At 36.7% G+C, this 22,587-nt stretch overlaps 3 protein-coding genes across 6 annotated transcripts; 2 read left to right on the top strand and 1 right to left on the bottom strand.

The window, feature by feature from the left end:
- Positions 1 to 1,974: 1,974 nt before the first annotated feature.
- On the top strand, positions 1,975 to 8,957 carry LOC103442605 (aconitate hydratase, cytoplasmic). The gene is made up of 20 exons (XM_008381410.4): positions 1,975 to 2,664; positions 3,094 to 3,198; positions 3,291 to 3,451; positions 3,553 to 3,645; positions 3,866 to 4,051; positions 4,180 to 4,341; positions 4,505 to 4,649; positions 4,743 to 4,885; positions 4,962 to 5,018; positions 5,116 to 5,195; positions 5,278 to 5,353; positions 5,566 to 5,751; positions 5,889 to 5,956; positions 6,037 to 6,155; positions 6,328 to 6,449; positions 7,160 to 7,258; positions 7,337 to 7,816; positions 7,916 to 8,014; positions 8,106 to 8,348; positions 8,542 to 8,957. Exons 1-20 carry the CDS (start codon positions 2,373 to 2,375, stop codon positions 8,608 to 8,610), a joined length of 2,985 nt encoding a protein of 994 aa, XP_008379632.2. The 5' UTR covers positions 1,975 to 2,372; the 3' UTR covers positions 8,611 to 8,957.
- Positions 8,958 to 11,158: 2,201 nt separating this feature from the next.
- Positions 11,159 to 11,596, bottom strand: LOC103442921 (uncharacterized). Its single transcript, XM_008381708.3, has one exon. The coding sequence runs from the start codon at positions 11,594 to 11,596 to the stop codon at positions 11,159 to 11,161; it is 438 nt and encodes a 145-aa protein (XP_008379930.2).
- A 6,060-nt stretch (positions 11,597 to 17,656) lies between these two features.
- On the top strand, positions 17,657 to 21,930 carry LOC103442606 (uncharacterized GPI-anchored protein At1g61900-like). Of its 4 annotated transcripts, XM_008381411.4 has the most exons (8): positions 17,685 to 18,105; positions 18,625 to 18,774; positions 19,063 to 19,662; positions 19,759 to 20,001; positions 20,149 to 20,160; positions 20,763 to 20,906; positions 21,041 to 21,085; positions 21,485 to 21,930. In XM_008381411.4, exons 1-8 carry the CDS (start codon positions 18,018 to 18,020, stop codon positions 21,541 to 21,543), a joined length of 1,341 nt encoding a protein of 446 aa, XP_008379633.2. In that variant the 5' UTR covers positions 17,685 to 18,017; the 3' UTR covers positions 21,544 to 21,930. The 4 variants fall into 4 exon arrangements, 3 of the variants coding, with proteins under 3 accessions (XP_070661446.1, XP_008379633.2, XP_070661447.1); XM_070805345.1 differs by lacking the exon at positions 20,149 to 20,160 and having other exon boundaries at positions 17,657 to 18,105; XR_011571403.1 differs by lacking the exon at positions 20,149 to 20,160 and having other exon boundaries at positions 19,759 to 20,005.
- The last annotated feature ends 657 nt before the right edge of the window (positions 21,931 to 22,587 follow it).

The following is a 22,587-nucleotide window of genomic DNA, read 5'->3' as shown; positions in this document are numbered from 1 at the left end:
ATACTCATTCAAAAGTGGTAAAATACCATGTCGATAATGCTATTCGTTTCAACTTATTGACTTTTGTGTTCAAATACACTCACAAGAAAAGTGCCTTGGCCAATGTTTCCAATGGCGACACGTAACCGTTACTGTTCCTTTTGAATAATTGAAATTGACCCAAAATCTGGTTTTATGTTGGTGCCGAAAACTGCATAAATATTAACATGCATCACCATCCACGCCGTTGGTAGCAGCTCTTATAACGTGTACCCCCTCCTCTTTTTTTCCAAAAAAATTAATAAATTTATAAATAATAGACCAGGATTTGAAAATACACGTTTTTTACGTATATTTTGACACATGTTTTTATGAGGCTTACTTTGTAATGTATCTTTTATATCTTATCTCAAATATCATTTATACAAAAAAAAAAAAAACAAACTCAAATTGATACAATATGACTGTTGGATTAAATTTAGTGTTTATTTTCAGAACCGTATTCGTCGAATTTTCTTCACTACTAATGAATGTTTTAATGGTTTTGAATTTGTCTAATTTTTTACAAGAATGATGTAGGAGTGATGTACTAAAATATATACGATTTTAGATCGTTGAAATATATTACAAAATGAGCTCTACAAAATAGGTGCTAAAATGCTTGGTAAAAGCATATGTCAACTAATCTTGATCCATAAATAATAAATTAAAAAGAAGGCATAATTTCCAGCGTCTGTTTGGGGTTGGAAATATGAGAAATGAATGGTAGCCTACCGAAGTGGCAAAAGGCGATCGCAATTTGACAACCTACTCATCCGGGATTCGAATTCCCTTCCGAGAAAGAGGAATAGTAGGATGTGGCGCCACTTGTCAAAGTCCATTAGAAAGTCACTTTCGGGAGGTAGAATATTATTATAATAAAATGACCATAAAATCCGAATCTGTGCATATGTTCAACAACATAAAAAGGGAATAATAATGCAATATTTTTAAAAGTGAATTGTTATTAGCATACAAAAAATCTCATTTGGCATTTTAAATTTTCTATAATTAAAAAGAAAAATACAATTACGAGGAGTGTAGAATGAAAATTTTGAAGTGGTAATAACCGTTATCTTTTAAAATAATATGAGCTAATAAGCCTAATTGATTGACATATTGGAACTCATACTTTATGAGAGGGCTTGATGAGTAACCATCTAATATGTAAGGTGATGCCATCATGAATCATGATTGTATTTCAAGTTAGTCACTAAAAACTAACACGCAAGCACATTAATACGTGATGAACTCGATACAACAACAATGACATACTTAATGTAGCTAAATTTGTCTTTGTTCGAAGAATGCAATGATCAGTCTATACTATCGAATTGTATCATTTTTTTGTTTAATTAAGATGAATGCAATAACAGGAGAAAAACTCCGATGGCAATTGGCAAATCACCCTCATTGTTATTGAGATTGCGCATGTATGCATTGAATGTTGTACTTACATAAGAGGAATGATACCTACATATCATAGCATATGTTCGTTTGTGAGAGAGTCTAACTATTTAGCAGGTCAGGGTGCCTTTACTGAAGATGATGAAATTATGGTTGAGTTTTAAGTAAATCACATACTATAATATATCATACAGATAAATCAAAATACACAATAGTACGTGATTCACTTTATCAGTCATCCATAAATTAAACAAATCACATTTAATCGTTGATACATATGAGAAAGGACATGGATTCTCTGCCCTCCCAATTCGGTGTCCTCTCCGTGCCCTCCTGTTTGTGTGGTCACGGTTAAGTCACGTCAATATTTTATATTATTATTTTTTTTTTTGTCTTATTATTTTTATAAAAAACAATATAAAATGTTAGCATGGATTAACCGTGACCACACAAAACAGGAGGGCACGAAAAAGGTACCGAAATGGGAGGGTAGAGAATCCAAGTCCTATGAGAACCTTCTATGAATGGACAACGGAGCTTATTTCTAGAGAATGTAATTACAAATTGAACATTAGTTTTCGGGTCAAACAATTAGGAAATAGACAAAGAAGTGATGTGGAAATACTTGATTGGACATTGTCCTATTAATGCTCCTTCCACCTGCCCGCGCCTCATAGAACCCCTCTCTCTCTCTCTCTCCCTCTCTCTCTCTCTCTCTCTCTTCCCTCTCTCACAGGCTCAGCCCAGCCAGTCTACTTCTAGAAGCGTGGCACGCAGCCCTAGACTCCATTCGCTCTCCACACGCCTCTTCCTTCTCCGTTCCCCTCCATAACTCCTCTGTCTTCGTCTCTCTCTCTCCTCAATCATCACACACACACTCTCTCTCTCTCTAATCAAATCCTTATCCGCTGTCATCGTTTTGTCTATATGATTGCGTGATCGTAGTCATGTATATAAACACAGCGTCCTGCTCTGCCTCCTCCCTCCTCAGAGCTTCTAGGGCTCGATTTTTCTCCTCCTCCTCCTCCGCCGTGTCCAGAACCTTCGTTTCTTCGCCCATCAGGCCGTCGCACCACCACTTCGCCTCCCTTCGCTTCCTCAGCGCCTCCTCCGCCGCTCGCTCCTTCCCTCGCTGGAGCCACGGCGGTGTCCATTGGCGCTCCCCCTACACCCTCCGCTCGCAGATCAGAGCCGTCGCTCCCGTCATCGAACAGTTCCAGCGCAAGATCGCTTCCATGGGTACGGTCTCCTCTCATTCCGGAGTTCTCGGAGTTTCTGTTTTCGGATTGTTCATCGAGTTTTTATTTTTTATCTGAATCGTTTTTGTTTTGTGGTTGTTTTCGAAAATCTGGATTGGTTTTGGTGTTTTTGACGCTTCTGCAGCTCAGCTGCTATTGCTTAGTAGTTGCGAAATGAATACTGTTTGGCTACTGAGAAAATTGAAAAATGACTCGGAAACTCTTTTGAATTCGATCTAATTCTTGTTCGCATTTCAATTCATGAAACACTTTTCTTATTGAATGAATGTGACACTGGTGTCGTAGAATCTGAATTTTTAGATAGAAAACTTGAAATTGTGGGCTTTTCTGGTAATTTTATAAATTTATTTTCAGAAATTGGTTTTACAGTCTTAATTTGGGCTCTGATCGTTCATCCGTGTGGTTTCAGCTTCCGAAAATCCTTTCAAGGCAAACTTGACCAGTCTTCCCAAGCCCGGAGGCGGCGAGTTTGGCAAATTCTACAGCCTTCCTTCTCTGAACGACCCAAGGATTGGTAACTTTCGAACACTCAGTTATCTGAATACTATTTTCCGGTTTGGTGTAATTGTACGATTATTTATATCCTCTTGTGCGTATATGTAACAGATAAGTTGCCCTACTCTATCAGAATCCTTCTGGAATCTGCTATCCGTAATTGCGATGGCTTCCAAGTCAAGAAGGAGGATGTTGAGAAAATTATTGATTGGGAAAAGAGTGCCCCAAAGCAAGTTGAAATTCCTTTCAAGCCCGCTCGTGTGCTCTTGCAGGTAATTCAGGAGTATCATTTACCCTTTGTAGGATATAGAGAAGACAAAGTTATCGAGTATATTTTTTTCTTTTTCCAACGTTTATATGACTTTGTTGCCAGGACTTTACGGGAGTTCCAGCTGTGGTTGACCTTGCTTGTATGCGTGATGCTATGAACAATCTTGGGAGTGATTCTAAGAAGATCAATCCTTTGGTATGTGGAGTTCTTAACTTCTCATTATGTGCATTCAGTCTTGTTATTTCAGTTACCGTGCCAGGGATTTGGTGTCAGCACTTTCGATCATAACTCAATTGTTAACTTGTAATTGCAAATTTAGTGTATTTTTTGTGCCCCCTTCAGATATTGTACTCGCTGTATTCGCTCCTACATTTGTTTTGGTATGTATGTTTAAACAAAATTCTGCATCATGCAGGTTCCTGTAGATCTTGTTATTGATCATTCAGTTCAAGTTGACGTTGCAAGATCAGCAAATGCAGTGCAGGCCAATATGGATCTTGAATTCCAGAGAAACAAGGAGAGATTTGCTTTCCTTAAATGGGGTTCGACTGCTTTCCATAATATGCTTGTTGTTCCACCTGGTTCTGGCATTGTTCATCAGGTAATGACTAAATAGTATGTTTTTTGTCATTTAATAGCTATGTATACTTATGTAACCTTTGTGTCTCTGTAGAAAATTATAATTCTCATGGATTTGGTTTAAAATTAGTGGACATGTTGTAATTTCAGGTTAATCTTGAATATCTTGGACGGGTTGTTTTCAACACTGATGGCTTACTCTACCCTGATAGTGTGGTTGGAACTGATTCCCATACAACCATGATTGACGGGTTAGGTGTTGCTGGATGGGGAGTTGGAGGTATTGAAGCTGAAGCTACTATGCTTGGCCAGGTAATGTGAAGTCTTGAAAATTACATAAAGAGCTGAGAAGGCATTTTTAATGTGATTGTTTAATACACCTTGATGCACACTTACATCGTTGCATGCTAATACTCTACAAAGTTTAGACTCACTTTGAATTTTATTCTAATGCAATATGCTTTGAAATTGACAGCCAATGAGCATGGTGTTGCCTGGTGTTGTTGGGTTCAAGTTATCTGGAAAGTTAAACAATGGTGTTACTGCTACTGACTTGGTTTTGACTGTCACACAAATACTGAGGAAGCATGGAGTTGTCGGAAAATTTGTTGAATTCTATGGTAAGATGATTCCGATTATGTGTAATTTTAAGTAATAATTGCATTTGTTATGTGCTGGCTATATAATGGGTTCGTGTTTGTATGTGTCTGCAGGGGATGGTATGGGTGAACTATCATTAGCTGACAGGGCCACTATTGCCAATATGTCCCCCGAGTATGGTGCAACCATGGGTTTCTTCCCTGTTGATCATGTTACTTTACAGTATCTCAAATTAACTGGCAGAAGTGATGAGACTGTGAGTGCTTTACTGAATAATTAGTTTTGTAAGTAGTATTCTTTTAAAGATGTGTGACCTCTTCATTAATTTACAGGTGTCAATGATTGAAAGTTATCTGCGGGCAAATAAATTGTTTGTTGACTATAATGAGGTAAGAGCTCCTTGGTATTTTAGTTCTTTAATTATCTGAATCAACCTTTCAAACTTTGTGTGAGATGCATCTGTTGACTAACATTTCTTTATTTCAGCCTCAATCTGAAAGGGTATACTCATCTTACCTAGAATTGAACCTTTCAGAAGTCGAGCCCTGTGTCTCAGGACCCAAGAGGTTATTATCATTCAATTTGTAATTTGCAGTCATTGTTTTTTTGTTTTGGTATATTCATCTATACCTGGTATTCTTGGCGCAGACCTCATGACCGCGTGACTTTGAAAGACATGAAATCTGATTGGCATGCTTGTCTTGATAACAAGGTTGGGTTCAAGGTAAGTCATTATCCTCAGTGTTTCCTTAAATTTTCTGAATGTTCTTTTTCATTTGGAAAACGAACTTGCCATATTTGCTGATCCATAATGGACTTGAGTAAAGACTCTATTTGTTAGATACTCTGTTTTTATTTTATTTTTTTTGAGATAATGCTGCAGTTGCAATTCTGTTTGTTGTGTGCCATCCTTCCTAAAATTCTTGCTGAATGTAGGGATTTGCTATACCAAAAGAGGTGCAAAACAAAGTGGCGAAGTTTCAATTCAATGGACAGCCAGCAGAGCTTAAGCATGGTAGTGTTGTGATTGCTGCAATCACAAGTTGCACAAATACATCAAACCCAAGTGTCATGCTTGGGGCTGCTCTCGTTGCAAAGAAGGCTAGTGAACTTGGTCTAGAGGTGAGGCAATCTTGTAGTTCTCATCAACAATCGACCATTTTTTCCCTTTCTTTTCTTTCTTTTGTTTGCAATATAAATTGTGGAAGAGAACTATTTTTGTATTTGTATAATCGAATGTTGATTTGCTGGCAACTCAGGTCAAGCCATGGGTGAAAACAAGTCTTGCCCCGGGTTCCGGAGTAGTTACAAAATATTTACTAAACAGGTAGTTTTCTGTTTTTAGATAATTAAAGTTATTAAAACTAGATACAAACTGTTTATTGAACGTTAATATGTTTGATGCAGTGGATTGCAAAAGTATTTTGATCAACAAGGTTTCCATATTGTTGGATATGGGTGCACAACATGCATTGGGAATTCAGGGGATTTGCATGAAAGTGTTGCTTCTGCTATATCAGAAAATGGTAATGTTGAAGTATTAGTGTTTATTTTTTCCTAAAGGTTATATAATTTGAAAAACTCAATCATATTTACATGTTACATGAATTATTTTCTTCACAAGAACTCAAGTCCCATTTAATGAGTTTCTACTCTAGCTCTAGCATGTGGATCTGAAATCCTATCCTTCTGCTGCAGACATTGTAGCAGCTGCTGTGCTCTCTGGAAACAGGAATTTTGAGGGCCGTGTTCATCCATTAACAAGAGCTAATTACCTTGCCTCTCCTCCTTTGGTGGTTGCCTATGCCCTTGCTGGAACGGTATGTCATGCTTGCTTAGGGTGCAATGTATTTGTTTTTTCATGTTCGTGGCTTTATGTTTTTGGTTATGTGATTCAACTTCATCTATGTACAATAGTTAACCACCTAAATTTGTTTTCCTTGCTTCATCTCCTTTATTTGTTTATTCCTTGTATTTACTTTGTTATAGAGATGGATTGTTATTTGATGGCAGGGCCTTTCGTGTTCCTGTTATGTGTGTGTGTGCACTCTAATGATTATAGGATTTTGCCTCACAAGAAATAATACATTTTTTTTATTCTGAAGAATAGGGAAGAGTGATTTTATTTACATTTCTAGTCATATGCGAACATAGTGTATTCTGGTCTTGAGGAAAATAGTCTCTGAAACCCTGTCATTCGGAACTCTTATCAGATTTATAGTCTCTAAAAATAAAAATATATTATTAGATTACTTGGGATATCCCTCGTTCCCTAATCCTTGAATCACTTGCTTGCTGGCATGTTTACGGATTTCTTAACAAGAAAATTGATTAATAAGACATTGTTGGATGTTGAAGCATTATTAAATAGTATTTACTGCATGTTCTCTTTATCCCACTTTCATTTACTACTATTATAATGCCTTTTATGCCGCGTGAATTTTAATTATGTATTTAGTTATTCTGCCAGCAGTCATCCATCGTATGAACTGATCATCTACACGAGTTAACCTTAAATTTCATTTTCCAGGTTGACATTGACTTTGATAAGGAGCCAATTGGAACAGGGAAGGATGGTAAGAGCGTCTATTTCAGGGACATTTGGCCGTCCACAGAGGAGATTGCTGAGGTAAATTAGAATTTTGGATTTCTTGCAAAACTCTAGCAGTATACAAAATCAATTCATGACTGTATGTATGGTTTGTAGGTAGTGCAATCCAGTGTGTTGCCAGATATGTTCAAGAGCACTTACGAGTCAATTACTAAGGGCAACCCCATGTGGAATCAGCTATCAGTTCCCGAATCCAAACTGTACTCTTGGGACCCTAATTCAACCTACATTCATGAGCCCCCATACTTCAAGGGCATGACAATGGATCCTCCCGGTGCTCATGGAGTTAAGGATGCGTACTGCTTGTTGAATTTTGGTGACAGCATTACAACAGATCACATCTCTCCAGCGGGAAGCATCAACAAGGATAGTCCTGCAGCCAAGTACCTTCTTGAGCGTGGGGTGGATCGCAAAGACTTCAATTCTTATGGAAGTCGTCGTGGCAATGATGAAGTAATGGCAAGGGGAACTTTTGCCAATATCCGCCTTGTTAACAAGCTTTTGAATGGGGAAGTAGGTCCAAAAACAGTTCACATTCCTTCCGGGGAGAAGCTCTTTGTCTTTGATGCAGCAACTGTGAGTTACCACCGAATATTTTCACGAATTTATATCTTTTGTTAACTACAGAAAACCATTCACTAAATCTTTGCAATCAATGTTCTGTTTCTATTTCAGAGATACAAGGCCGATGGGCATGACACTATTGTGATAGCTGGAGCGGAGTATGGAAGTGGAAGCTCCAGGGATTGGGCCGCCAAGGGCCCAATGCTATTGGTGAGTTAATTTACACAGCCATTTGAATGAGTTTGCAAGTTTTCGTTATGGTATCTCTATCTTCGGTTGACTAACTTTTGCCATGCAACAGGGCGTTAAAGCAGTGATTGCCAAAAGTTTCGAGAGAATCCATCGCAGTAATTTGGTGGGAATGGGTATCATTCCTCTTTGCTTCAAGGCCGGTGAGGATGCAGACACGCTAGGATTGACTGGTCACGAACGTTATACCATTGACCTCCCTAGCAGCATTAGCGAGATTAAACCTGGCCAGGATGTGACTGTCACAACGGACAATGGAAAATCTTTCACCTGCACTGTTCGCTTTGACACTGAGGTACTTGCTACTTTCATCATCCGTGTATTACATTGCTTTTGTCTAATTTCCGTTTTATTCTAAAAGTAAAACCAAGTAATGTTCCGTGATAATACTGTTCGGTAACACATTTACTACGCTTTCGCGAGCATGAGCCTCGTCATGAAAGATCTCTTTCTAGGTTGCTCATATTGTGATTTGGTTGCACTTGCAGGTGGAATTGGAATACTTCAACCACGGAGGCATTCTGCAATACGTTATCAGGAACCTAAGCAAGCAGTAGTTGAATCGCGTTGTTCCGAGGACTTGTTATCCATCCCACCGGAAGCGTTTTCAATTGAATGTGAGGAAGAAAATAAAGATCATAGGAAACGATCCCTTTTCGCTGGACGGCGATTTTTGGTTATTCATTTTAACACTGCCCAGGGTTGTGTAGGCTTGTTGGTTTGTCGGTCTTTCGACAGGGTTAAAAAGATAGTTTCGAGCAGTAGAATAATTTTCCGGTTCCGATTGTTTGCTTGTTCTAAAGCATTTAAATACGTACCTTGGGTTTTCAAGGGTAGCAAGATTATAGGCAGTGTTGTGCCCTTGAACACGATAAACGACCAATGTGATATTTTGTTCATGGCACATGATGAATCTAACTCCTCCTCAAACCCCACCCAATTATAATAACGAATTAGTGCTCGATTTTCGTTATATGTGAATTTGAACACATTATTATTAGTTTATGATGAGGTTTGGCCTAATTTCTCACTCATTTATTGTGAATAATATTGTTTATTCAAAAAAAAAAAACAGCTTGAAGAATGCAGAGATTTATGGTGACTCGCTTTTTGATTTGATATTAAGAGGAAGGAAAATAAATGAATAGGTTGTAAATCTTGATTATTGATATCAAATCTAAGGATGAGTAGTTTAAGAATCATCGATTACTATGTGACTGATAAATGTGACCAAGAGAATGAAATTTTTGAGAAATGTATGGTACTGTAATATTGTTATATGTTGTAACACAAGAAGATTGTTACAACACGCGGTGATCTTGCAACACCATACAATAATTTCTCAATTAGATATTTCGTCATGTTTTCTATCCACTGGTTCAACTTTTTGAGTATTTTTAGGCACTGGTGACCGATAACAATTGAATTTGATTTAACGACTTAAAAGACGTCGGCAAGAAGTTCATGTCGGTACTGATGACAAATTGTGATTAATTCACTGAATTCATCCAATTATTTTGGGGTTAACATGACTCGTATAAGTGTAAAGGATGAGTGCCTCGTGTCGTCTTGAAGGATTCGAAAAAGAATGGATTTTTTTTATTTTTTTTGGGAAACTCGAAAAGAATGGATTTAGTGTAAACGATAAACGAAAGGAAAGAGCACAATCTTGCCCAAATCCATGCCAGAAAACGCATCAAATATGCCGTGTGACAAATTTGTCAAGCCAAAAACCCAACAGATGCCAAATGGCAAAGCACCCCTATATATGCTGTGTGGGTCGATTTGTCAATTAGCCATACCCAATATATATTTAAATACCTTGATATTAGCTTACTAAATTTGATTGTTATTTATGTCTTACACTTTTTTGTCCTTTTGATACAACAATTTTAAAGGAGAGAAAATGATTGTAATTAAATATCAAACTCATTAGGTATGAGAATTGAACTCGAAACCTTATATTTGACTGTCTTTTTATTATTGTTTATGTTGCTTCTCACAAACTCTCTATGTAGGAGCGATTACAAACTTGTTATCAGAGGCAATGTATGCATTCTTCTAAATATAAACTTAAAGACTACACTCTAATTTTTTTTTATTAGGAGTGATACTCCAATTTATTTAAAGACATATTTGTCGATTTGTTCTCTAAACTTGTATAAAGTTGCTAATTTTCTCATGAACTTTAATTTTAGCCAATTACCCCCCTAAACTTTTATAAATAGACAATTTCCCCCTAGCATTAAATTTTGAAAATTTTCATTCAATTTTTCATCCATCTTGTTCACGCAGACAACACATGGCAATTGTATGTGGTCAAAAAGGTAATTTTGTTTTGGAAAATTGGGTACAAAGCCAATAATTTGCAGCTTGTAATTGGACTCCCATGGCTAATTCAAACAAAAAGTGTACCGAGTCAGCTAGAGGAAGATAATGAGATGAAGAAAAAAGCAATCCGTTGTCCGCATTAGGGATAAAATTACTTATTGCCATCAAACATTTGCCATGTTACCAAAACAGATAAAAATTTGAATGAAAAATTCCAAGATCTAACGTTAAGAGGAAATTGGCTAATTATATGAGATAATCAGCTAAAATTAAAGTTATGGAGAAAACTAGCAACTCCTTACAAGTTATGGGAGGAAATTGACAAATACCCTCTAGTTTAAATTATAAGACGGGCATTGAACTTGGTGTAGAGCCAACTCGGTTAAATTCAAATATGTAACTACCATACTCTTTCAAAAGTTCAAAAAATAATGGCCTAACTGTCTTAAACAATTTGGTTGCAGTTGCAACTTAAAGCAGATATGAATTAGTAATTTATTCGACTGTTGAACGATCACCTACTTTTCTGATTTGCGCCTTTAACTTACATATGCAACATAAAAGTAAAAACACAAGTAATTATCGTGAACAAGTAAACCACAAATTTTGGCTTTTGATGGCGAACATATAATGAGTCAACTGAACAAATTTGCAGACTTGAAGTTAGTACAATGATGATATGGTGATTAAATACTAACCCAATAGATAGATATATATAGATACAATTAGTGTATAATATATATATATATATATATATATATATATATATATATATCAATGTTGATCCTCTGGAATGCTCTCTAAAGTTGGCCTCCAGCAACCACCACTGCTTATGCTTTCATCATCACTACTTGTTCCATTAATTTCAGACACCCTAGTTCCTCTGGATTTGACAGCATTCAACAATTCCTCCAAAGATGAGTGGTTTGAATCTTTCTTATAATTCAGCAGCTGTTTCAGCTCCTCCTGTGTGACAACCAGTCTAATCCTCACAGCCCCACCAGTTTTAGAATCACCACCATCAACTCTTTTACCACTGTTTTGATGATCTTCTTGTAAATTAAACCTCACAGACTTCTTCTCCTGCTTCAAATTCGACGGCAATGGCATTGCTGTTTTTCTGGCTTCTGGGGGTTCTGCTTCCTTTGCTGCTTCATGCTTCTCATAATCTTGTGATGCAATCTTGTTATTATTTCTCAAACAATTTCCCATAGCTGAGATTTTCTAGAAAAAATGGAGTATTACTTGAGAGAGAGAGAGAGAGAGAGAGAGAGAGAGAGAGAGGTGGTAGGGGTTATATAAAAGTGTTTGCATTAATATATATAGATGGAGAACCGGAGAAGGGTGAAAGAAAAGCACATGAGGTTGCGTTTGTTGCGCCGAATATTTTGAAGGAAAAAGTGGGATTAACATTTAATTATTGCTTGAGAACAACACTACACTTGCTCACAAAAATTAATTAAGCGATTCTCGATCTCTTATATTTCTAGAATTGTCAAAAATATTCTACCATACCGCGTATGTGTTTGTTTTATGTGATTTGCGTAACCGTTTATTAACTGAGTTTTTTATTTCTAGTTCTGGTCAACCAGAAACACAATTCAAAAGTATCTGCATTAATATAAAGGAAATTTAACGAAAAACTTCTGGTACTGTTCAATTTAACGAAAAATCACATTTTTACACTAAAAAGTCAATACTGGTACTATTCACTTTACATTTTATTTTGTCCTTATCGTTAAAACTCAAAATTTTCAAATCATTTTTATTAGTGTCCTTTAATATAATGGTCTTTCTATTCGATTAAGATTCCTTTCGATCCGTCCAATATATATGCATACGTGTTTGGCTTAAACTTAGATAAAATAATACTAATTATAGTTTAATTAATTAAGTTCCCCTAAATCACTGCCAAATACAAGGTACAGTACAGCCACTGTAGATGACACCAGATGACGCTTAATTAAAATTTGTTGTTAATGGTAGGTTTTATTTCTACATACGTGCTGGATTCTATGCAATTTACGTACTCCCAATAGAGGGTATCAATCAGAATTAAGTATGTGACAAAGTTGGTACAATCCAGCTCCGATCATTTCTTTTCCATTCCTAATCCTATTATCTAGCTAGCTACTTATTTTGGTGACGATGAGATGATCCGATAAACGATTAATCGTACAAACCGATAGTACTCAATTCGTGCACGTAAAATATACATATTCCATCATGATCCAATTACCAGCAAGTGACCCCAATTATAAGAGAAGGATTAATATGGCAGTGTACACTGCTGCAATGACTTTTCATGCCAATAATTCAACGACATGTGTAAATTTATTCATTCAGTATGATTTTCAGTTAATCGTCCAGCACACCATGATGACAGTATATCTTTATCATGAAGTTGTTCTCTAATTATACATGCAAGCTACAGAGATGGGCTTCACCAAATTTTAACTACCTTTTATATTACAATATTAAGCATACATAGATGTAGGAACCGTCCACATTTATAAGTTCATCGATCATATAACGAATTAAAGTGTCATATGAGCTCATGCCATCAGCTAGAACAGTACTTTTGTATATTTGCGTTTTATGATGAACTGGTTTTTGCTTATAGGACTATTATAATGATGACGCGCAGAGAACAGACTTGATGGAATTGTTGCTTGGACAGATCATACTCCTAAAACAACAGGTATAAGATGCTTAAGTTAGGTGTGCGATTCAAATTCACTGCAAAACAACGTAAATATTTATTTGACAATATAAGTCTGGTATAATAATATTACTCAGTCTGTGATGTTTGGTATTTAAACTAGTATATATGTAGGTTTCGACGCATTGAATTTATAAATATCATCAATAGTTGATGAGGATTTACAATTTGACACCACCAAAATTTACGTAACTAACAACATAAATTTGACAAGAGAACATTTTCCGATTATCGGCAAGTAAAATACAAGTCAAGGCTAGCAATTAGTAACATGTACGTGTCTGCAAACTAATGTGTTGGACACCTATATCACGTAATTGGTTGTAAAGGGTGGTCGGGTGGGGTTCACTGCATGTGATGGAGATGCTCTGCATGGTGAGGTGGGTTCACTGCATATCATGTGAATTCTGAGCACCAATAGTTTCAAATTCTCTGCATTGCATTGTGTATACCGCGATTTCAGGGTCGTTGAAATTAATCCTGAAATTATGTATTTACCCACACACACACATATGAGAGGGTTTTACGCGTTAAAAGTGTCTTTAGAAACATATCTCACATGGATCAGATATTTATGTTCATTGTTTTATTGATTTCTTTACGAAATATTGGAGCCTTGTTGCGCGTATGCAGATGTGGATGGTGGTTTCAACTTTCCTATTCATATTGTTATCATACATGATATATAATGGGAGACAACTACCTTTCACAAGGGCACAAAGCCCCAAATTTAGAAGTATGTGACACTGACTCTCTTCGTTCACATTTTATTACCAAGTATTCTAGCACCGAAAAGTTTAGGGTTTCAGCTGTGAGGGTGAAATCCAACAACAACAAAAAAAGGTGTAAGGGTAAATAACAAGAAATTAGTTATAACTTAAATTCGTTTAACCATTATTGTAGGATCCCGAGTTTCTATATTTATCATTTGACATGTGACAACAACGATGTTTTGGCGTTCCGGGATACAAGGGTTAGCGTGTCAAAATGTTAGAAAAATGCATGGTATGACATGCTAACCCTCACATAGTGGCATGCCAAAACATTCTTGTTGGCCCCGACATGACAAGAGCATCGCGAATTGTCGGCATAATGCATGTCATGGCACGCCATGCATTCCGCCGACAATTCGCGAGGCTTGTTATGGCGTGCCACGATGTGAGGGTTAGTGTGTCAAGACATGTCATGCCCTGCATTATGGCGACAACTCGCGAGGCCTGCTATGACATGCATTTTTCTAACAGTTTACGTACTATTTCAGAATAATTAAAAAAAAAAATTCTAGGAAAGAGTAGGCCCCGAGGCCTAATTATTATTTTTTTAAATAAATTAGTACGAAACAGGACACTAGTCATATATGAATGTGTTCATATCGGTAAGAAGACGTTCATTAGTAGAACTGAAAATTTACACGCGTTCTTACCAGTAAGAACACGTTCATTATGAAGCTGAATATTTACATGCGTTCTTACCGCTGACAACCTTTGTAATTTTTCGGCTCAATTAGTGAACATGTTCTTATCTGTAAGAACTAGTCATATATAATTGCCTACTATATAGTATTAATTTTTTTAAAAAAAAATTTAAGGCTAGAGGGTCTACTCTTTCCTAGATCTTTTTTTTTACATGCATTTTGCCAACACTTTGCCTACTATTTCGGAATTATTTAGAAGCGAGGCTAGTGTTGGGGCTAACAGTGATGTTTTTGCATGCCATGATACGAGGGTTAGCATATCAAAGTGTTAAAAAAATGCATGACATGACACGCTAACCCTCACATCGTGACACGCCAAAACTTATTGTTGGCCCCTACATGACAAGTGTTGCAAATTGTTGGCAGAATGCATGTCATGACACGCCATGCATTATGTCAACCATTCGCGAGGCTTGTTATGACATGCCACGATGCAAGGGTTAGCATGTTAAGACAAGTCATAGCTCCACTAACACTCGCGTCTTGGCATGCCAGCATTTTATCAACACTTTGCCTACTATTTCAGAATAATTTAGATGTCCGCAATACATGTCTTGGCATCCTAATCCCATAACATTCCCATCACAAGCCAAGCACGCAAAACGTCAGTAAAATGCATGCCATGACATGTCATAGCATATCAACATCGATGTTTTGGCGTGACACGATACGAGGGTTAGCATGTCAAAGTGTTAGAAAAATGCATGGCATGACATGCTAACCCTCGCATCGTGGTACGTCAAAACATCGATGTTGGCCCCAACATGACAAGCGTCGCAAATTGTCAGCAGAATGCATGTTATGACATGCCATGCATTATATCGACAATTCGCGAGGCTTATTATGGCGTGCCATGATGGGAGAGTTAGCGTGTCAAGACATGTGACATGTCATCGCATGCCAACAACGATGTTTTGGCATGCCACGATACGAGAGTTAGCGTGTCAAGACAAGTCATGCCCTGCATTCTGGCGATAACTCGTGAGGCTTGTTATGACATGTATTTTTCTAACACTTTGCCTACTATTTCGGAATAATTAAAAAAAAAATCTAGGAAAGAGTAGAACCAAAGGCCTAAATTTTTTTTTTAGAAATTAGTACAAAACAAGACTCTAATCATATATGAACGTGTTCTTACTGGTAAGAACACGTTCATTATTAGAGCTGAAAATTTACAAAGGTTCTTACTGGTAAGAATGATTGTAAATATTCAGCTCACCTAATGAACATGTTCTTACCGGTAAGAACCCTTCATATATAATTGCCTACTATGTTGTAGTAATTTCCAAAATTATAATTTAAAACTCCGGGGTCTACTCTTTTCCAGATTTTTTTTACATGCATCTTACCAACACTTTGCCTACTATATCGGAATAAACTCATGTAATCGAATGGAATCCAATCCTCTTGAATTAAATCCCCTTTGTACCATATCGTTTCCTTTTCTTTGCCGTCTCCTACACCCTTCTATCTCGTTGTCTTCTCCACTTTCTGTAAAATCACGAAGCACTTGTCATCAAAGTGCTTGCTATGGCTGTGTAAGTTTTATTGTGCAATATCCAACTATCTATTGTCTTCCATCATAAAGATATAACAAGCTCCATAATATGATGGGTGTGTGAAGGGACAGACAAATAACTTTCTCAACCTAAATTTTTTTGGGGTAATGACTAACGTCAGTAAATCTTACTATTTATCTCTTCCCCTGCGATCCAGTCGAAGAACAAGATTTGATAAAATAAAATAAAAACAATCGAAGAACAATATTTTGTGTGTGTATTTATATCTATTTAATTATCAAGAACGCTCATTTCGTAACTATTATATATCTCTTTGAAATTTTCAGTCAAAAGGAAAATTGACGATTAGTTCTAGGAATTGAATTGTTAACTGAAATAAATAATTGTAGTCTTTCAACCAGTTGGCATTGAGCGTCGAAAGAAAAGTGGAAAAGGACAAGGAGAAGACTCGTAGAGAAATGTATTAGTGCTAAGGTGCAAAATGTGCATTCTATTCTAATATGATGTGGGAGGATTAAATTCGTTAGATTACATGAATGGTCAAGACTTGTAAGTGTTTTAGATTCGATTCTCGCTAAAGGCGAAGTTGAAACACATTATTATGGCAAATCTATTATAAGACTTAGTCCACTCCCCCATCCTTAGGGTAGATACTATCTTTAAAAAAAAAAAAAATCAACTAAATTTTACATTCTTTAGGTATGTGGCGATCTTCAAAATGGATTATGGGGTTGCATTTTTCACACATTACACCTTTGATGTTTTGAATTCTTATGCTTTCTAATTATTTGACCTCCCAAGTCTTTCATTATATCTATAACATGATAGACGTAAGACTAGTTCAGGGCTAAAGTGTAAACAATATTTTCATCACATGAGTAAAAGGATAATACTTCCCTCTAGGTTTGATACTATTTCAGAACTTCTATGTGCAATATGAGAAAATTGAAACATCATGATTCATTTTATCCGCAAAAGGTAATACTTCCCTTATTTCAAATAAGAATGAAAACTCTCATTTCTCTGTAATGTGATATCATTTTACCATGTAAAGGTCATAACCCCAACTTTTATTCTTCTTATCATAAATCTAAATATAATATCTATAAAAATTCATTCGACTTGAAAGTTGTCTAGACTTGCATCCTCATGGGGAATTGTCAAGTTCTTTGATTCATATGATGACTATAGTGTTTTAAAATTAAATGAATGTTTCTATATATGATGATAAGAGAATGAATGATTTCGATTATAAAGTTTGCACGATTAAATGACATCACGTTAGTAAATAAAGAGAAAAGTCTCAATAAAGATAATACATCCCTCATTCCTAATAACGAGAAAATTCCTCATTTTCCACTAACGTGACCGTAAAACATCACCATTCATTCTATTTGCATCATCATCTAAAATAACACAAAAATTTTATTTAATTTGAAGATCGTGTAGTTATTCATGTATTTCGAATAAATCGGTAGTTTAATCACCTTAAACTTGTTGACTGTATAATATCCTAAAAAAATCCTTCTTCCCTGTACAATGTAGAGATAGCCCTAAAAAGAAAGGAGATACTCTAATTTGCTTGCATCCGACGGCTCTCTCTCCTTTTCTGACCGGCATCCGACGGGTCAAAAGCCGCCATGCCGCACCTAAACGCAACACAACTCGACACACACAAGCAACTGCTCACGTGCCAACCCTAGAGCCTTGGGCTTCCAGCACGTGATCATCCCTGACATTCACCGCAACACGTGGCTTCCTCCGTCACACGTGCGAACTGTGCCATGGCTGGAGTGAGAGAGGCTGAACTCCATTTCTCTCTCTCTCTCTGACACTCTCACTCCGCTTCCCATTTCTTCTTCCCCTGCCAATTTCACCTGGTTTCAAACCCTAAAATCTCCAAATGTTACTTATCAGATGTTAAAGTTGGAAACTAGACACCGAACAAATGCAAGAATGAGAGAAAGGGTCTCTCACATTTTTCTTACTCTACTTCTCCTTCTCTGTAAGTGATTCGGCTTATCTCCCTTTTCTTCAAATTTTCCATTGTCCTTACTAAATTTCATACATTCTGTGGTTTCATTAAAATTATCAGTTGGGTTTTTGCATTACAACCTCTACCTGTATTTGTATAAGTGTTGAAAGTTTCATACTTTCTGTTACTGCTTCTCTGTCTGCATTTATACTGGGCATTTTTTGAGTTGTACTGGTCCTACCAAGTGATTGGTGTTCCCCTTTAGGTTTTTTTTGGGTGGGGTTTTATTTCAGCATGGAAATTTTTTAGTTGGTATGTTGGAGTAAAGTTTATGGGTACATTGGTATATTATGGTTTCTGCAGATTAGATTATTGGGTTGTGGTAGTTTCAATATATGTTTCCAATTGGATTGGCAATTTGGCATGTTAATTGTTTATCTTATTTGTTTGAAGTTTGAGGACTGCTCATGTATTAGACCTGTCTTCTTGTTGATGACTGAGTTGGGTTTTCTACTTATGAGAGCTTAGGTTCTGTTAACGTGTTTGCAGGTGTATATGAGTCCCATTGTGACCCGGTTAGGGATGCGGAAGCGGTAGCTCCTGATGTTGCAACCGGTGTAAACCCTCAGCCTTTTCTTCCTTTATTAGCCCCTTCACCATTGACGCCATTCACGAATAACAGCGTCCCAGCATTATCAGGTACGAGGAGCAATGTCAAGAATACTTCTTGTGAATTACCATGTGATAGGATTAGTCGTTCTCTAAGAAGATAAAGTCCGGTGAGTTTATCTATCAATTAGAAGTTGAAGGCATCCTACATTGTCCAAGTTCTAGTGAAGAATCTTCTAGTAGTTTTAATTAGGTTGCACGCTTGAAGTTTGAATGGTTCACTTAGTGCAGAAATTCATCAGAAAATGCTTAACAAATAGGCACTTTTATGTCATGGAAAATGTGGAGAAGCACATGATGGTTCGTTATATGTTTCAGGACTCTGTACATTAAATTTTTCAGCGGCTGTAAATATGATGACCATAACAGCAACTGACTGCTGGGCTTTCTTCGCACCCTTATTGGCCGATGTAGTTTGTTGTCCTCAATTTGATGCCACCTTAGCAACTCTTATAGGACACTCAAGTAAATCCTCTGGGATGCTCTCTTTGAATGCAACTCATGCAAAACACTGCCTCTCAGATGTTGAGAAGATCCTAGAGGGTCAAGGAGCAAACGAGAATATTCAAAAGATTTGCTCAATTCGACCAGAAAACCTTACTGCAGCCTCTTGCCCTGTTACAGAGGTTGATATGTTTGAGAGCACTGTGGATTCTTCAAAACTACTTGCTGCTTGTAAAAACGTTGATCCCGTCAATGAGTGTTGTGATCAAGTTTGCCAAAATGCCATATTAGATGCTTCTAGAACAATTGCCGCGATTGGTATGCCAACTTCGGAAGGGGTCCACGAGTTTCCTGAGCACTCAACTAGGATTGATGATTGTAAGAATATTGTCCTACGATGGCTGGCCGGTAACCTTGATCCTTCTTCTGTGAATAAGACTCTTAGAGGACTTTCAAGTTGCAAAGTAAATAAAGGTCAGCACACAAATAGCCTAAGGACCCTTTTATTTCAGAGTTATCAATCATATGTTGACTTATAGATCTTCAATGTTTTCGTTGCGTATGGTTCAGTGTGTCCTCTGGTTTTCCCCAACATGACAAGGGTTGTGAAAGAATGTGCAAATGTGATAAGAAATGAGACAGCATGCTGCAATGCAATGGATAGTTATGTTTCCCGGTTGCAAGAACAGAGCTTCATTACAAACTTGCAGGCCTTGAATTGTGCAGCATCACTTGGAGAAAAGTTGCTGAAAGCTAATGTGTCCAATGTTTATAATCTATGTCATATAAACCTCAAGGACTTCTCTCTTCAAGGTCAGTGTTATTATATCTGATTGGATGAACGAATACAGTATATAATCTTCTTTCAGTTCTTCATTTTGGCGAAAACTGATACTGATTAGCATATTCTTTTCCGATTTATTGTTCGTGGGGGTGGATTTTACTAATTGGATGCACCAGTTGGTTCACAAGGTACTTCTTAATATATCATAGAAACATACAATTGGCCACTTTCAACTTTTCGTTACTATGATACATTTTCGCTTTGTCTCGACTCTGTTGGTTGACAACTTGCAACTTTACTCTCATTTTCTCCCTTATTCTCCTATACTGTGACAGTAATAATGGTTCTTGTGTGTTGTAGGACTTGAAGAAAGAAATGAAAGAATTTGGAATACTTGCGTACTGATTTACTAAAATTAGAAGCACAAACTTATATGACAGAAGCTTAGAATGATTAGCCGATGCCACATCAGCTGATTTACTTTTAATCAAATGTTAACAAACCATTAGCTAAGCTAACAAGAATTATCGTATGCTTGTATCTGTACTAATGATACAATGAGGATGAGCTTGAGATAATTTTGACGTGTCATATAAAAATAGTGAAAGTGTATCAGGCTAACAATCTCTGTTTGTAGAATCATCTAGGCCAGTTCTTTTCATATGGTTAATATGAACAAATCCGTTCACAAAATTTTCTCTTAACAATTCTTCTCTTTCGTTCTAGCTTTTTACTATCCAATGTGTTCGCTGCTCTAAAATTTTGTGTTTTCCGTTTATACTGTCAATAGAGTATGGCTGCCTTCTGCCGAGCTTGCCTTTGGATGCGACTTATGATAAAACTTCGGGAATCAGCTTCATTTGTGATCTTAACGACAACGTTGCAGCTCCATGGCCGTCTTTGTCTTCTGAATCTCCATCATCTTGCAAGAAAAGTATGCGAGAAATGTGTTAAGCTCTACATTTTTTAGTTGAATTTAGTATCCTATGCTCCTTATGGTTTATATTCCAGCCACACTTTTTACACTGCTTTTCATTTGACTTGTTCCAAAACTTGGTGGGGTTGCAGCTACAAAAATTCCAGCGGTACCTAAAGCAACATCTGCACAAAGTGGTAAGTGACTTTGACACAAAATTTCAAATTTATCTTTCCGTTATAAACTTAAATCCAGTTTGATAACCATTTTGTTTTTAGTTTTTTATTTTTGTGCTAAAGATAGAGGGACAATAACTGGGTGAAGAAATAAACAAGGAAGAGTGGGGTGTCGAGGAAAGGAGGAGGGGAAATGAAGGAGAATGCAGAAACAAAAACTCGAAACTGAAAACAACATAAAATCGTTTTCAGTTTCGGATTTTAGCTTTCATTTTGTATAACATTTCATATACATTTCTTCCGCGTCCGTCCCACCATCCCTTCTATCCATAACGAAAAAACTAAAAACGAAATAGTTATAAAATGGCCCTTCTGCTCGCAAGACTTCGTCCTGTCACAGTACACGTTTCTGCATTGCAGGTCTTCACACTGGGAACTTGATGTTGCTTTCGTTGCTTTCCTCCCCTTGGTGGTTCTGAATATTCTTCCTTGAAGTTTGGTTGCAGACACCAGAGATTCTCTGCCTCGTTTATTTAACAGTAGCTTTTACCTGCTGCAATTGCACAATCTGATCTGATGTGAACTTGACATTACTGGTCAGAGATATGATCAGCTCATGACATGGAAGAGAAACTTACATATTACAGGTTCACTGCCAACGTAACGTCTTGTTCAATAATCTATTTCATGCAAGTCGTTTTCATAATATAGGCAAGTTATGTTTCGGTCACCAAATATTTTACTCCCCAGAATTGTCTACGCAAGTAGGGAGTTTCCAATTGGCTTTTTGTGTGATTATTTATTCCTCTGGGTTGCTGGACAGCCAACGTGAATAGCAATTATAAACTATAGCATTTAAAATATTAGTTTTAGTAGTGTAATATGATGCAAAAGAGAAACTTGTTCTCTGCTTTTAAATTTTAGAAAGTCCAACAAAATATGAACACCTACCATACCATGTTAAACTTGATTTCCAACACTTGTGCATATAAATTCAATGATTGAAAATGATACAATTTTATATTAGTAAAAGTCGTGCATTACGGATTTACCCCATACGGATTAAGGAGTGGGGATTCGCATCTGATTCACTAGCTTAACTCATATTTGCTGAAACGTTGAATATTAAAAGTACAATTTTTATAATAAGCTTTCAAATAATATAGGTTGAATGTGGTGACCAAAGAGAGGGGGTTCGAATTTGGCCAACTGGACTAACCCATATTTGTTTGAACGCTGAATATTAAGCTTTCAAACTTTAGAAATATGCAAGTAAAGTTTATGAAGTCTAGAAAAAAAATCAAATATGTGCACACTAGGGAATTAACTTTCACACTTCTTTTCTCTTCATGTCACTCATATTTAATTTTGGTATTTGAATCGAATAAAGCAACAAAGAACTAAGAAAAAAAAAAAGAAAAGTGATTTTTACAAACTTATTTTTCTCATGCACGTATATTTTTTGTCATTAAATTGAATAAATCAGAGTAGAATGAAAAAAAAACAATAATATATAGTGGTGC

Source organism: Malus domestica, chromosome 09 (assembly GCF_042453785.1).
Source record: "Malus domestica chromosome 09, GDT2T_hap1".
Taxonomy (NCBI): Eukaryota; Viridiplantae; Streptophyta; class Magnoliopsida; order Rosales; family Rosaceae; genus Malus; species Malus domestica.
The sequence above is the reverse complement of the archived record's forward strand: the minus strand, read 5'-3'. Positions and strand labels throughout refer to the sequence as shown.